This window comes from Ranitomeya variabilis, chromosome 2 (genome assembly GCF_051348905.1).
Source record: "Ranitomeya variabilis isolate aRanVar5 chromosome 2, aRanVar5.hap1, whole genome shotgun sequence".
In the NCBI taxonomy this organism is placed as follows: Eukaryota; Metazoa; Chordata; class Amphibia; order Anura; family Dendrobatidae; genus Ranitomeya; species Ranitomeya variabilis.
This window is the reverse complement of record NC_135233.1, coordinates 198477961-198494508: the sequence shown is the minus strand read 5'-3', so window position 1 is coordinate 198494508 and position 16548 is coordinate 198477961. Positions and strand designations below refer to the sequence as shown.

Below are 16548 nucleotides of genomic sequence, written 5' to 3'. Positions count from 1 at the left end.
GCCTGATGATCCTGTCCCTACAGAGGTCAAGAAATGACTATGTCCTGCCTGGAAGGAGAGTGGAAATCAGGTTATGGCTCTGTGCAAAGAGGGAGGATAAAAGCAAAACTGCACCAGTCTCACACAGTGATAAGACTTACCGTATTTTACATCTGTGGTCCTGAAAGTATTGCTCTCTGGTAAATTTTAGCACATAACACCCTACAGAAACTGGGTCATCCAAATCAGCACAAGACTAATAGAGCCTTTATAAATCCACCTTGTGATAAATTGGTTTGGGAATGGATGAACAGATCAATTTGCAGGATTCTGGACCAGAGGCCAAATCCGTGGTCTGCAGCCATCAGCTGGGAGCCCCGGACTACTGCCTCGTGCCAGAACCTAGTGCACCTCTTCTGATTGGAAGCAAGAACTTGTGCAAAATTCTAGTCTTTATGAATCAGTCTTGGTGCAGTGGTGCAAGATGCACCAAATTCATCAAGAGGTCAGAGTACTTAGTCATAATTTCATACACTACTGTAGTGTAAATTATGGGTTCAACAGACGAGAGGGTGAGGTGGACAACTAAGAAAAAGATGCAGTTTCAAAACAATTCTGGCAAAAACAAACTAATAAAATCGGGAAGAAGAATCTCCACATCTGCATGTTCTTCACTTACACCATCCCAACATGGCCAATCAGCACGTCTTTCCTTCTCAGTGTCTACAGAGAACACCCATGTCGGGAACAGCACAAAACAAATCGATCGCACAAGACACATCGTAAAAATGAATGTTTATTAGGGGAAGAAAAAAAAAAAAGTTGCAAGTTGAGCCAAATCATTATTCCTAATAACATCCATAATTCACAACTTATCGAATCATGTACAAAAGGGATCTCAAAAATGTAAACAAAAAAAAACAAAAAAAAAATCTATACAATCCTTAAAACAGGACAAAGTATCTCAGTAGCAAAGACCAGAGCGCCCGAGCACATTCCACCACTGACGAGAAAGCATGGACATCTTTATTCAGAAGCTTCTTTGTGTTTCTTTTTCTTCTTTTTCATGCTTTTAGTCAACTGAAAAAGATAAAGATAAAAATCGGATTAAAATCTTATGAACCCAGCTTAAGTCCAGTAAATTAAGTAACCTTAATTCTACAACTGAATTGGTTAAGTTATTGTTCAAAATAAAATTAAAAAAAAGTTAAATCTGACTTGCCATCATGGCCAAGATATTTAGTCAATTTTTGTTGTAAATGTGAAGCCCATTGAAAGCAGATCTAAAATGGACATTGAAACGTCTAAAGAATGAGTATTTATACATTCATGCCAGACTGCCAAAACACAATGCCAACATCATATTATGGTCTTTGAATTATCAAATACCCCCCTATACACTTTAGACATGCCAGCAGAAAAATATTCCAACCCCCAAACAAAGAAGCGCTCAGTTGGCAGAGAGCTTCCGTCTTAGGCTATGTTTACACACTGCAGCTTTTTTTCACCCAAATAAAGCAATAGTTTGTAGGTGCAAGAACAAGGCCATCAGTTTTTGGTGAATAAAATAAAATGGCAAGATGTGAAACCTATTTTTCCAATTTTCCCCAAAAGTTTAGACCATAATGTCTTGGTAGCCTCATAGTATTGGCACATATGGGCAGCACATTGGCTCAGTGGTATTACTATATCATCCATGCTCCTACGTATGAAAGTAAACAATGCCCTACCAATGAGTGAAAACAAACAATGCACGACAAATGTCTTCGGTAAACCATGGCTGACCAATTCAACTCCCCCTTTTACATTTGCAATTGGTTGTTTTCTATGAACTTACTTCCGTCACATTCTCCTCTTCCTCTTGATCTTTCTTTTTCTTCTTTTTCTTTTGTTTTAAGGCACTTTCACTGTCACTACCACCACTCTCCGGTTTACTCTGTGGAGAACACAGGCATTCTTACACTTTATCTTGGTCCTTAATTACGGCTTAGTCTACTTGAATTATATTGGTTATTAATTAGATGTATTGTTTACAGTCAGTACAGCAAACAAAAAAAAAAACTGTCAAGTTAGGCATGTATCTTATGACCTGTATAAAACTAAGGGAAGGTGCACGTGAGCTTATTGCAGCCATAAAAAGCAGTTTTAAATTTTCATAAAAAAGCAGCCACGTGTGAACATAGCCCAAGACAGAAGCGGTCACAAGGAATGTCAGTTGGCCACCAAATGCAATCCTTGTGAAACCACAAAACTTGTTGATAAGAAAACAGGCAATTTGATCTAATTATTTAGTAGAAAAAGTTATGCCTGAAAAAAAAAAAAAAAAGTTACTATTCTGAAGAAAAATATTCATACGAGTTCATGAAAACAGCGTGGAGAGTTGCATGGACTGGTCATTGTTTATTTAAGACTGACAGAATGGAATAGGTAAGTCATGGTTTACTGTCACACATTGGTCGGGCATGGGTTGGTCAGGATTTGTTTGCTTTAGCACATCACTTATTTAATTACACTGTACTAATACAAACATCCAGGCTCATGTGAGGATACAAAGATATTGTGCTTCAGACTTGTGAAAACAATCACAAAAATAAAAAAATGGGTTTCACATCCGGCTGTACCTGCTGTTTCTCACTAAACGTTGCAAAAACTGATGGAAAACTTTGTCGCCTTTCTGCACTTTTAATTAAAAAAAAAAGTAGAAAGAAGGCAACGTGTGAACACAGCACAAGTCAGTTTTGTTTTTTTTTTAAACTACCAAGGACAAGGTTTTGGCTGCAGAAAAAAAAGCAATGTGTGAACACATAGCATAACAGAAAAAAAAAAAAAAGGCTCAATCTAAAGCGGGACCCTAGACTAAACCATTAACTCCCAGCAAATGATCTATAAGGTCCCCCAACCCCAAACAGACTGTTGAACTGAGCAACGCAGGGTCCTTCCCACTGAATAGTACTCACTTGTGGAGGATCTTCGGTCACATTCTCCTCTTCATGTTTCTTTTTCTTCTTTTTCTTTGGTTTTAAGGCACTTTCACCGTCACTACCACTCTCTGGTTTAATCTGTGGAGGACACAGGCATTCTTACACAGTCGTGGTCCTTAATTGCAGTTGTCTACTTGGATTATATCGGTTACCAACTACTTGTATATTGTTAGTACAGCAAATAAAACTGTGCCAAGTTATACAGACCATAAGAGTCATGCCTAAACCTAAGGGAAGGTGCACGTGATCCTATTGCTGCCGAATCAGGTCCTCCTTGTCTGAAGACAATAGGATTCAGACACGCAGCAGGCAAAGGAATGCAGTTTGATTTCCAAAACGACAAATATTCAGTCAATGACTCAAGGGAATCTGTCAGCAGGGTTTCCTATGTAATCTGACAGCACCATAATGTAGAGGCAGAGACCCCAACTCCAGTGATGTGTCACTAAGCTGTTTGCAGAGATCATCACCGCGGTGAACATTACCGCTGCAGCCTGTTAAAAGACCCAAAGTAGCAATGGAAATGCCCTTAGCCTGCAATTGTAAGTATTGCCCTGAAAAAGCACTGCTAGAAATTAACAGTGGGCTCAACTTTTGTCATATGCTTCAGTTTCTCAACCAGGAAATAGTTAATAGTTGCAATATGTTCACTGATTGGGCGATACCGCTTGGGAGATACCGCTAGGTAGTTGCTTAACACTAATGTAAAATGTAAGTCCTCACTTTTTTTTTTTGTAGCTGGTGTAAAAAAAAAATTAAATTAAAGAAAAAAAAATAAGAGGGATCTGAACTCTAAGACAGAAACAGGAGATGAGGACCAAACTATAAAATTTGGTCACGGCTAGACATTACCTTAATTTTTTTTGTGGAAACTGGTGTTGCAGTGTCACTTTCTGACTCGCTCACATGCTTCCTCTAAAACGAGGGGGGAAAAAATAAAAAAAAAATAAAGATCAAACAAAGTTTACAAAAAAAATCCGCAATGGAAGTGTCAGCCATATACCTGAACAGGAGAGGCACATAATGCTTCTCTGATTAGGAATAGCCATTTTATTTTGCAGGATGACTCCCCTATAATACCACAGGTCGGCAAGAAGGGGATAACTTCCTGCATGTAAGAATAATGCACAGACAAACCTTTGCTGGAGTCTCCACTTCTGCAGCGGCCACCTTCTTCTGTGCTGAACTGCAAGAAACCCCCCGATTAATAACACTACATACATGGTGGGTGGGAGACACGGCAATAAAGTGACCGCAGATACCTGTAATCCACATATCCCTGGCTCCAGCCTGCCGGCGTGTTCTCATTGGGCTTCCCGTGCTTGTCTAGCATCCCTTTCTGAATCATCATTTTTTTCTGACTTGCCTGCAAAGTTTAAAGAAAAGTCAACTTTAGTCCACAAAAATAGCAGCTGCCATATTAGCCAACCAGTTGGGGTAGCAGGTCTGGTCAATATGAAAGAGTATGATACTAAGAGCCATCAGTCATAGGGTGATAGATATAGCGTCATCATCACGAAGTTCACAAATCATGCATACATCATATGGCTCACCGACTTACAGTAGCCACCATCCAGGGCAGTCTTACCTTAGGTCCGAGGCCCCACTTGCGGGGGTAGGTGTCCCTCTCCATGATAACACGTTTAATCTTTGCCACAACGCCGTGGTCACATGTAGATATCACAGCTGTAGTCATAAGGGCAGTGCCTGAAAGGGGAAGATACGACTTAATATACTGAGCCCGTAACACCTCTATACACAGCAATCACAAGAAGCGATGTTACAGCGCCCCCTCCCTCCACAATGACGTCAGCACACGCTCACCAGATGCAACGATCTGATCTTGGTCTACTGCTGCTAGTGTACATGTTTTCACCAAAATAGGAAATGGTTATAATTTTTAGGCTGACAAGTTTCGGTTTTCACGAAGTTTGTTGCTTCAGTTTTTAGTGGCAATTTGCATAACCAAGTTGTTATATAGACAGATTAACTTAATTTTCCTGGTAAAGATGGAGTGCAATCACCAAAACAATTAAAAAAAATTTCCATTAAATTTCTGTGCCACAAAATGACCTGCTTACACAATGTCAATGATCTTGGTGGCTCAGTAGAGTTAATGAGGACAAGGCAGCTGATATCACTGCGTCTGCTGACTGAATTATAGGAGCAGACTGGTTGCTTTAAAAGGGCTAAGGCTTGAAATCATAGCCTTACCTCAAAATAGGTAACACATGGAGTCATCAGTGCTTTGAATCAAAAGGGCTTTACAAACAAGGACATTGCCACTTGTAAGATTGCCCGCCAAAATCAACCATTTATCAGATATCAAGAACTTTAAGAGCGGGTCAGTTGTTGTGAAGGTGGCTTCAGGGTGACCAAGAAAGTCCAGCCAGTGCCAGGACCGTATCCTAAAAAGAGCATTCCGCTACTGGATCAGGTCAGCACCAGCGCAGAGCTTGCTGAATAGCAGCAGGTGTCTGTGCATCTGTGGAATGCCAGAAGAAAAATGGCACTCACCACCCCTTAAAAATTCTTATTTGTAAAGGTTAAAAAAAACATGACAGCAGGCTCAGAAAGAAACTGGACGACGGCCGTTCCTAGCTCCAGTGTGCTTCAACAGGAGTCATTGCATCTGCACAAACAGTGAGGTGAAGGCTGGGGTCAAGAAGGGGCAGTAAAGACGACACTTGCCTCCTGAAGACAGTGACATTCTGCAGGAAGTCCAGGTACAAAACAGAACGGAGTATACAAATCCCAATACGCATTTTATTTAAAAATTGTATAATTTTATTTGTATTATCAAAATATATAACTCAAACTGAGTACTCAAATATAAATACAATACATATAAATAAATAAATAACAGGATTAGTGGAGGAGGAAACGCTATGATAGTGGCGGAGCGGGTGAAAACACCTATCACATCATATCACAAGGACTGCTATTATGGGAGCCATAGTGTGAAAACAATCTGTGGCAATAGCCCTAATCATCATAGCTATATTGCTTAAGAAAAGGTGCAACAGTGCCCCTTAAGGGGGTGGTGAGTGGAGCGTGGTGAGACATCTCAGACTTAATGGGTAAGCTGCTCTATATGATATGAGGTGATGAGCCCTGTAGGCACTATGGCAATTTAGCTAGTGATATAATCCGCACTGTTGCACCTTTTCTTAAGCAATATAGCTATGATGATTAGGGCTATTGCCACAGATTGTTTTCACACTATGGCTCCCATAATAGCAGTCCTTGTGATATGATGTGATAGGTGTTTTCACCCGCTCCGCCACTATCATAGCGTTTCCTCCTCCACTAATCCTGTTATTTATTTATTTATTTATATGTATTGTATTTATATTTGAGTACTCAGTTTGAGTTATATATTTTGATAATACAAATAAAATTATACAATTTTTAAATAAAATGCGTATTGGGATTTGTATACTCCGTTCTGTTTTGTATTTATTGGGGAGTTTCCTAGACTGTCCTATTGTTTCGGACAGAAATATTGGGAGAGATAACAAACCTTGTCTCTCGGCCACGCATATGTATCAATTTTTGTGAGTTTTGTATTGAGAGGAAGTCCAGGTAGACTAAAGAGGACTAGGGTAAAGTTATTTTCTCTGATGAAGCATCTTCAGGACATCTGGAGGATTGTCCAGAGATGAAAAGGTGACAGCTACCATGACTCTGCACATCCCCCAAGCATCCAGACTGATGAAGACCACGTGACAAGATAGAAGTGATAACCAAGTGGCTGAACAAATTAGTTTTAGGTTCATGGCCCAGCAACTCCTGATCTCAATACAATTGAAAATGTGGTCAGTTCTGAAATAGCAACTGGACAAACAGAAATTGTGATAATCCCCAAGCAAAAATATGTTGTCAGGGAACCCTTGGCCCAGAAGCCGATGTCCACCTGCCAGGAAGACAAAGGGCAGAAGTCTGGAAAAATAAGGGAGCACTCTGTAAATATTGAGGGCTTTACAGAAAGTCAATAAAAAGTGAAAACTCTTATGAATTGCTGATTATTGCACTTCAGTAACCATAGAAACAGCTGACGAAAAGATGTAAACACTGAAAGATCAAACTTGTTGAAAGCCAAAAGTTTGTATCGGTCTCAAAACTTTAGGCCAGTGTAAGGGTATGTGCACACGTATTTTAGAGCTCTGCAGATTTTTCTGCAGCGGATTTATGAAATATGCAGGTAAAAAGGCACTGCGTTTTATCTGCGGATTCCACTGCGCTTTTACACCTGCAAATTCCTATAGAGGAACAGGTGTAAATCGCAGCAGAATCCGCACAAAGAATTGCTATGCTGCGGATTATATACCGCTGCGTTTCCGCGCGTTTTTTTCTGCAGCATGGGCACTGTGGATTGCGTTTCCCATAGGTTTACATAGTACTGTAAACTCATGGGAAACTGCTGTGGACCCGCAGCAAAATCCACAGCGTGTGCACATAGCCTAAAACCCACATCTTACCAATGCAGATGGCTTCTCCTTTGGTTGTGATGACCACTATATCCTGGTTTATTTCAATGCCATCCTCGTACCTCAGAAGACCAGGGAGCATGATCTTTGCCCCATAACATATAGCGTTAACCTTTAATAAAAAGGGGGAAAAGAAAAAAAATCATGTCTTAGCAAATCAGATTGTAGAATAGCATTGCCAGGTAGAAGGTGAGAAGCCGACTTACTGCACTGTCCTTCATAACCAATCTTTTATGGGATACCAGCAGCTTTTCCAAAGGGAAGACAACCCTACGCAGATAGCTTTCATCTTTATTGTTATCATATTGCCATTGAGCATCCATTACATCATGCATCGTGACCATATGGTCCTAGAGGCAAAAAACAAATAAAAAACAATCCGATATAGGCAAGATCTTACATACATAATTGTCAGCTCAAAGGACAAGACACAATGTGCCCAGAGTCCTGTGAGCTTAATAATGTCCCAAAGCTAACTAACAGACCGCAGGGAGAAGCCTGTGGCTGAACTCAACGCATTTGGGGGGCACAGTACTGAGTTACTTACCTTCTCTCCCATGACACCCGACCTAACCCTGCGAAGTTCCTGCATCTGACCACCAACCCCGAGAAGCAAACCAATGTGGACGCATAACGTTCGGATATATGTACCGGCTTCACAGCTCACCCAAAATATGCCTGTGGGATAACAGGGCATTTCATTAAAAAAATTTTTTTATATATATATGCGCATGCATTTTAGTAAGTGCCATCAGTTATTGGGTGATAGATACATGTCAGCATCACACAAGGTTCCTGAGAGTTCACATACATCATATGGCTCAATACTGTGCGCTGTCCTATAAAGGAGGCTGTCCACTATTTTATCCATTGATAACCTATCTTAATGATTGGTCAATGTCTGAAGGTCAGTGTCAGACACCCAGCCGATCAGTCAAAAACAGAGCAATTGAACAGCTCTATCTGGCCACTGCTAACATGTGAGGGTCCATTCAAAACCACAACCCTCTACTCCCACCAGAATGGAGTGGCAGTGCACACGCTCGACCACTGATCCATTCCCAATGGGGCTGTGATTGTTGCACTTTGCTTTTTCGGGCAGCACAATAGAGAATGACTAGAGTGACAGACAGGGGCGCAAGCTTCCTCAGACAGTTAACGTGGGCACAGTTCACTCACCCAGCCGGCGTTCAGGGTCATATTCTACTAGTTTACTTTCATAGATTGTTCGGACACGCAGCTGCCTCTTTACAGCAGCTATTAATGGTGGTCTCTGAAACAGTGCACCCGTGAGGGTTTCAAGAGCCTGAGAAAAAAAAAAAACTAAACACCTTAATATATTCTGGATATAGCAAAGCAACATAAATAAGAAAACAGGCCGAGTTTATCAGACAGCAAAGCATCTTCTTGACCTTAATCTGTTATCTCCTGCTCTCAGCACCAGGCGCAGGTCACGCTGCAAAACGCAGGCCACCAGCCCCAACAGTGCCTCCAGCACACAAGACTCCAGTGAAGGAAAGCAAGTGCTTAGAGACAGACCAAGGATCAGAGAATGGATAAACTGTGTCATCACGTAAACTGGAGGGGCCATTACACCCAGAGAAACATGTACTGGGGAGAACCTTACCCGGGACAGAACCTGCTCGTTCTCTATCGCATTATGGAGACGCACGATACCAACATATTCTTTCCCTACAAGAAACAAAGCACAGAACAAGTGTCAGCGTGTGTTACACACTAAAGGACACACACCGTGTAAGCAAGACGAGTGACCCACCTGCACTCTGCTGCGACTTCACAAGACGAGTGGCGCGGTCAATACAGACAATGAGGCAACCGGTGACTTTAGGATCCAATGTGCCGCTGTGACCGGTTTTCTCTACCCGCAAAATACGACGGATCCATGCGACCACTTCATGCGAGGACGGGTTGGCAGGTTTATCCAGATTAATAAAACCTGTTCTGATGAGAAATTAACAATTTTTCCACAGGTAAGAGAAGCACTAAGAAAAATAATATCCCCAGCACCTTATGTGGAGTCTTCCACAACGCAAGGACATGCAAGATGTGCACCATAGCCAGAGCAACTACAAAGATAAGGGGTCGCAGTCAGGGGTGCTGTAATGAGACTAGTGCAGACTCAACACTGCGAGTATGCAGAGGGCCATCGCCGGCTGGGGCCACCAGGTTCTTTATAGCAATGAAATTGGGGATCCATTAGAAAGGTATAAAGCTCAAGGAATCTCTTTTGCATTAACTTTTGTTGTCTGTCATCAACAGGGGTGGGGGAATAAAAAACAGAAGCACCACTGTTGTCCATGGGCTTTGCCCACACCTGCGGCTCTAGCCTCCACACAATGATTCTGCTGCACAGAACAGTCCATGGGCCAGAGTGGTGCTGAGTGTACATACCTGAACACTTACTTAATATATTCCGTGATGTCCCTCTTCAAGGGGTTGGAGCCGGACGGGATGGGAGTGTAGTGTGTTGTCCGCACATTTAGCTTATCGAAGTTCTGCCAAATTAATACAAGAACACAAAAATAAAGTACTTCGCAACCACAACAATTCTGGGCCTCTCTGACCTTTCCCGGCGCCTGTGCACTGCAGTACTTTCCTCTGCCCTCAACAGGACAAATAAGTATGCCTGCGCAAGAGGGCGATACAGGCAAGCGATGAAGCAAGATCGCAAAAAAATGGGAGGCCCCAGACCTGCGACACCCATCGGACCAGACTTTTCTTGGGGAGCAGAGCCAGATCACCAAAAAGAGCCGGACTGCCCATCACTAGCATACAGTGGCTGCATCATCCTGTATGTAATATACAGTGCAGACATGGGATGCTATAGGTAGTGCAATGGTGGATCCTGTAAACATTTACAATCATCCACCATGTATCCTGCATAGACTGATGTCTGCAGTCCGTGCACTACATCCCGGTCATTACACTGTGTGCACAAACATGACATGCAAGAAAACCTTACAAATTAGCTGTTTATAGAGATGAAAAATGAATGAAGCGCACACTAGGTGGTCTGCACGCCCAGCTGCTACATATAAGAGATATAAGAGCTCCCCCGACAGCTGTAACCACCGACCTTTAGGAGCAGCGGCCACTGAGATGTGTCCAATTGGGCAACTTTAGATTCCGGCTGTATCATAAAGTTTCCTTCATGCTGTATATCCTGTAACAAAGAGGAGACACTGCTCTATACAATGTATCTGGATCGGGGTCAGCAAATTACTCACATTACGGATACATCACTGCAGCTTTACAAAAAAAGGTTTTTGAATCTTATAGAAGTTGGTCACTACTTTGACAATCCTGGTAATCCTCCCCCCCCAAAAAAAGAAAATCCTTTCGTGACATGACCCTGGCGCCCAATCAGTGCTGGCGTCGGTCTCTTACCTACTCCATGTTCAGTTCAACAGAAGGTGGAGCCTGACGCCAGGGTCATAACAACCGCACGAGAGCCCGGGGAAGATGAGTGCAGACACCGCGGGAATGGTGCAAACACAGGAGGGGAGTATATTAAATTGGAGCCAAGCATGGGGTATGGAGAGGGGGCGTCCTAGTAGTGTGGAAGGTGCTGACCAGAGAGTTAACCCCTTCCCGATGTGGCCAATTACGGTTTTTCTCCCCTTCTCAGTCATAACTTTTTATGTTTTTCTGCCCCACAGGCTTGTTTTTTGCAGAACCAGTTGAAATTTAGAACAACACCATTCATTTTACCACAATGTACTGGAAAATCGGAGGAAAAAAAAACAAAAAAAAAAAACACAATTCTGACATTGTCGTTACTGTGTACATTTAGTGGTAGAAGGTACCTGGCAATACCCATCTGCTAGTTACAATTATGGGATAAAATGTCCAGGTTTTTTTTCACCAAAAAGAAAAAAAAAAAAAAAAAAGATTGGGAAGGAGTGTGAGGGGCTGTGTGACCATTTTACCAGACCTGTAAAGTCTGGATTATTATTTATTGTTATAGCGCCATTTATTCCATGGCGCTTTACATGTGAGGAGGGGTATACATAATAAAAACAAGTACAATAATCTTAAACAATACAAGTCATAACTGGTACAGGAGGAGTGAGGACCCTGCCCGCGAAGGCTCACAATCTACAAGGGATGGGTGAGAATACAGTAGGCGAGGGTAGAGCTGGTCATGCAGCGGTTTGGTTGATGGGTGGTTACTGCAGGTTGTAGGCTTGCTAGAAGAGGTGGGTCTTCAGGCTCTTTTTGAAGATTTCGATGGTAGGTGAGAGTCTGATGTGTTGTGGTAGAGGGTTCCAGAGTAGGGGTGATACGCGAGAGAAATCTTGTATACGATTGTTGGAAGAGGAGATAAGAGGGGAGTAGAGAAGGAGATCTTGTGAGGATCGGAGGTTGCGTGTAGGTAAGTACCGGGAGACGAGGTCACAGATGTATGGAGGAGACAGGTTGTGGATGGCTTTGTATGTCATGGTTAGGGTTTTGTACTGGAGTCTCTGGGCAATGGGGAGCCAGTGAACGGATTGACAGAGAGGAGAGGCCGGGGAATAGCGGGGGGACAGGTGGATTAGTCGGGCAGCAGAGTTTAGAATAGATTGGAGGGGTGCGAGAGTGTTAGAGGGGAGGCCACAGAGCAGGAGGTTGAGGGTCAAGGCGGGAGATGATGAGGGCATGGACTAGGGTTTTTGCAGATTCTTGGTTGAGGAATGTACGGATTCGTGAAATATTTTTGAGTTGAAGTCGGCAGGAAGTGGAAAGGGCTTGGATATGTGGTTTGAAGGAGAGATCAGCGTCAAGGATTACCCCGAGGCAGCGAGCTTGTGGGACTGGGGAGTGGGCAGCCATGCACTGTAATGGATAGGTTCATTGGGGGGGGGGGGGGGGGGGGGGGTCGCGTGAGATGGGGGAAAGATGATGAATTCTGTTTTGTCCATGTTAAGTTTCAGAAATCTAGCGGAGAAGAAGGATGAAATAGTGGACAGACATTGAGGGATTCTGGTTAGTAGGGAGGTGATATCTGGTCCAGAGATGTAGATCTGTGTGTCATCAGCATAGAGGTGATACTGGAAGCCATGAGATTCTATGAGCTGTCCCAGGCCAAAGGTGTAAATGGAGAAGAGCAGGGGCCCTAGGACTGAACCTTGTGGGACTCCCGACAGATAGGGGGCGAGGTGAGGAGGTGGTGTGTGAGTGGGAGACGCTGAATGTCCGGTCTGTTAGGTATGAGGAGATCCAGGATAGGGCCAAGTCTGTGATGCCAAGGGATGAGAGGGTCTGTAATAGGGAATGGTCCAATGTGTCAAAGGCAGCCGACAGGTCGAGGAGGAGGACAGAGTAGTGTCGCTTGCTCTTGGCGGTTGAGGTCATTGCTGACCTTAGTTAGGGCAGTTTCAGTGGAATGGTGTAACCGGAAGCCAGATTGTAAGCGGTCAAAGAGGGAGCAAGAAGAGAGATGGGAGGACAGTTCAAGGTAGACGTGTTGTTCCAGTAGTTTGGAGGCATAAGGGAGAAGTGATATAGGGCGATAGCTAGATGATGGAGAGATGACATTTTTACTGATAGCATTTTGGGGCAGATGTGATGGTTTCATTGATTCTTTTCTGTCACTTACAGCGTTGACTGATCAGACTTTTCTGAACGTTGTGATAACACATGAGGTTTTTTTCTACCTTTATTTTTGAGGCCATGTGCACACGTTGCAGATTCTGCATCTTTTGGCAGAAAACGCAGGTGCGGATTTGACGAGTTATTACCCCTGTGGATTTCTATAATGGAATGGGTACAAAAACGCTGCAGATCCGCAAAAAAGTGACATGCTCCTTCTTTTAATCCGCATAGTTTCCCGCACCATTAGCACAGCATTTTTTTTCTCATTGATTTACATTGTACTGTAAATCACTTGCGCATCTGCAGCGTTTCTGCACGGCAAAAAACGCTGCTGATCTGCAGAAAATCTGCAACGTGTGCACATAGCCTAAGGGGGATGATATGTCCCTTCGGGGGCCTGCGCCGTATACTCATACACCGGCGTCGCTGTATAGGGAACATCACGGTCTAGCTCCGCAGTGACAAGTACAGGGGTCATCAGCAGACCCCCATAGTGACCCCGGACATGTGACGGAGCATGGAATGAGGGGTCATCAGCAGACCCCATAGTGACCCAGGACATGTGACAGGAGCATGGAATGAGGGGTCATCAGCAGACCCCATAGTGACCCCGGACATGTGACAGGAGCATGGAATGAGGGGTCATCAGCAGACCCCATAGTGACCCAGGACATGTGACAGGAGCATGGAATGAGGGGTCATCAGCAGACCCCCATAGTGACCCGGGACATGTGACAGGAGCATGGAATGAGGGGTCATCAGCAGACCCCATAGTGACAGAGCATGGAATGAGGGGTCATCAGCAGACCCCCATAGTGACAGAGCATGGAATGAGGGGTCATCAGCAGACCCCCATAGTGACCCATGTGACGGGAGCATGGAATGAGGGGTCATCAGCAGACCCCCATAGTGACCTCGGACATGTGACGGGAGCATGGAATGAGGGGTCATCAGCAGACCCCCATAGTGACCTCGGACATGTGACGGGAGCATGGAATGAGGGGTCATCAGCAGACCAACATAGTGACCCCGGACACGGACGAGCATGGAATGATGCCCCCATCGCAGTCAGCGACCACATGACGACTGTCAGCGACGGGTCCCGCTGGATCACAGAGCAGCTCCATGCACCGAGCCCCGGATGGCGGGCAGGGGGCACCGACCCCACAAGGCAGAACAACATCTCCAGTCTATCGCCGCCCTCAGCCGCAGCCCTGGAGCCCCCGTGCACCGCTGACACGTGGAGGGCTGAGGCCTACAGCACAGGCCGCACCACGTGCTCCGGACACGACGGCGGCGGCGGGGAGCGGAGACGGGATATCAGGAAAAAAGGAGAAAAAAGGAGGGAGAAAAAAAAACCCGCTCCCGGGCCGTCCCCGGTCACACTCACCGCAACCTCCCCCGGCGTCTGACTCTTGCGCTTCTTGGACTTTCTGGCCCCTGCAATAACACAACACTCATTAGTAACCGCTGCGGCGACGTGGCGTTATACCCGGGGGTGTACCGCGCTTACCCGCCTCGTCCGCCATGTCTGCTCTGGGCCCCTTCTCCACGCGGTGACTGAGGCCGAGGCGCAGGCGCGGCAGCGTGATATAGAGAAGGGAGGGGCAAGCCTGACTCCGCCTCCTCCGGCCGCGCCAGCAGCCCGGCCCCGCCTCCTCCGTGTGCACTGCTGCGCTTCTGGTCACCACGTGTGTATAGTGCGACTGTGCTACACGTGCGAGCGGTATAGAAGGACAGGAGACGGCGCCATTACCTGCCCAGGGTGTGGGGAATGTCTGCAGTGGGCTGTGACCCCCGGACATCAGGGCTGATCACACAGCAGGGGCATCTCTGGCCCCCGGACGTCAGGGCTGAGCACAAAGCAAGGGCTTCTGTGGCCCCCGGATGTCAGGGCTGAGCACACAGCAGGGGCATCTGTGGCCCCCGGACGTCAGGGCTTATAACACAGCAGGGGCTTCTGTGGCCCCCGGATGTCAGGGCTGAGCACACAGCAGGGGCTTCTGTGGCCCCCGGATGTCAGGGCTGATAACACAGCAGGGGCATCTCTGGCCCCCGGACATCAGGGCTGAGCACACAGCAGGGGCATCTGTGGCCCCCAGACATCAGGGCTGAGCACACAGCAGGGGCTTTTGTGGCCCCCAGACGTTAGGGCTGATCACACAGCAGGGGCTTCTGTGGCCCCCGGATGTCAGGGCTGAGCACAAAGCAAGTGCTTCTGTGGCCCCCGGATGTCTGGATGTCAGGGCTGAGCACACAGCAGGGGCTTTTGTGGCCCCCAGACGTCGGGGCTGAGCACACAGCAGGGGCTTTTGTGGCCCCCAGATGTCAGGGCTGAGCACACAGCAGGGGCATCTGTGGCCCCCGGACGTCAGGGCTGAACACACAGCAGGGGCTTCTGTGGCCCCCGGACGTCAGGGTTTATCACACAGCAGGGGCTTCTGTGGCCCCCGGATGTCAGGGCTTATCACAAAGCAGGGGCATCTGTGGCCCCCGGACGTCAGGGCTGAGCACCCAGCAGAGGCTTCTGTGGCCCCCCGGATGTCAGGGCTGAGCACACAGCAGGGGCTTCTGTGGCCCCCCGGATGTCAGGGCTGAGCACACAGCAGAGGCTTCTGTGGCCCCCCGGATGTCAGGGCTGAGCACACAGCAGAGGCTTCTGTGGCCCCCCGGATGTCAGGGCTGAGCACACAGCAGGGGCTTCTGTGGCCCCCCGGATGTCAGGGCTGAGCACACAGCAGGGGCTTCTGTGGCCCCCGGATGTCAGGGCTGAGCACACAGCAGGGGCTTTTGTGGCCCCCAGACGTCAGGGCTGAGCACACAGCAGGGGCATCTGTGGCCCCCGGACGTCAGGGCTTATCACAAAGCAGGGGCTTTTGTGGCCCCCGGACGTCAAGGCTTATCACACCGCAGGGACTTTTGTGACCCCCGGACGTCAGGGCTTATCACAAAGCAGGGGCTTCTGTGGCCCCCGGACGTCAAGGCTTATCACACAGCAGATGCTTCTGTGTCCCCCGGACGTCAGGGCTGAGCACACAGCAGAATTTACTATCGGCCCCACAAGATCCATCACAATCCGCTCAAAAGGTAACTGTTTGATGGGCAGAGGTACCAATGGACTCTGGTAGTTTGCTGTGGGCAGGTCAGCTGGCACTCCGGACACGTGTCACAGTACCTCTGGACCTCCGCGTAGACCCCAGGCCAAAAAAACTGCAGTATGCATTCCTGCATCATTTTGGCCCTAAGTGCCCTCCCAGCATGTGGGTGTGAGCCATTTTGAACACCACGCGACGGTAGGATTGAGGCACTATCAGTTCTACCACTTCATCCTAGATTTTGTCAACCCTATACAATAGGTCTTGGTTGACAGCTATGCAGGGAAAACCATTTCTGCACCAATTAGGCTAGTTTCACACTAGCGTTTGTAGGAGCTGCGGAGGGCTGCGGACTTCCGTGAAGCCCCGCCCTCGGCCGCACCTCTGCCGCTAGCTCTGTTTACT

General features: G+C 46.5%; 1 protein-coding gene, 1 long non-coding RNA gene and 2 other non-coding genes across 5 annotated transcripts in view; 1 reads left to right on the top strand and 3 right to left on the bottom strand.

Moving 5' to 3' along the window:
* Positions 1 to 759: 759 nt before the first annotated feature.
* Positions 760 to 14711, bottom strand: DKC1 (dyskerin pseudouridine synthase 1). Of its 2 annotated transcripts, XM_077283441.1 has the most exons (17): positions 14562 to 14711; positions 14439 to 14488; positions 10548 to 10634; positions 9875 to 9966; positions 9228 to 9412; positions 9078 to 9142; positions 8630 to 8756; positions 7998 to 8128; positions 7657 to 7800; positions 7442 to 7562; positions 4549 to 4667; positions 4223 to 4326; positions 4098 to 4146; positions 3813 to 3875; positions 2937 to 3038; positions 1817 to 1915; positions 760 to 1059 (listed from the first exon to the last, which is right to left on the bottom strand). In XM_077283441.1, the coding sequence occupies exons 1-17, from the start codon at positions 14575 to 14577 to the stop codon at positions 1006 to 1008; spliced, it is 1608 nt and encodes a 535-aa protein (XP_077139556.1). In that variant the 5' UTR covers positions 14578 to 14711; the 3' UTR covers positions 760 to 1005. The 2 variants fall into 2 exon arrangements, with proteins under 2 accessions (XP_077139556.1, XP_077139559.1); XM_077283444.1 differs by lacking the exon at positions 1817 to 1915 and having other exon boundaries at positions 14562 to 14658.
* Positions 4437 to 4509, bottom strand: LOC143810802 (small nucleolar RNA SNORD83). The gene has a single exon (XR_013223186.1). It is a non-coding gene; the product is annotated as a small nucleolar RNA SNORD83 (small nucleolar RNA).
* On the bottom strand, positions 8197 to 8271 carry LOC143810803 (small nucleolar RNA SNORD83). The gene has a single exon (XR_013223187.1). It is a non-coding gene; the product is annotated as a small nucleolar RNA SNORD83 (small nucleolar RNA).
* LOC143804889 (uncharacterized) overlaps positions 14670 to 16548 on the top strand; it is a 34311-nt gene continuing 32432 nt past the window's right edge. Inside the window, exon 1 of the long non-coding RNA XR_013221123.1 lies at positions 14670 to 14739. This is a non-coding gene — a long non-coding RNA (uncharacterized LOC143804889). The remainder of the gene's footprint in view (positions 14740 to 16548) is intronic.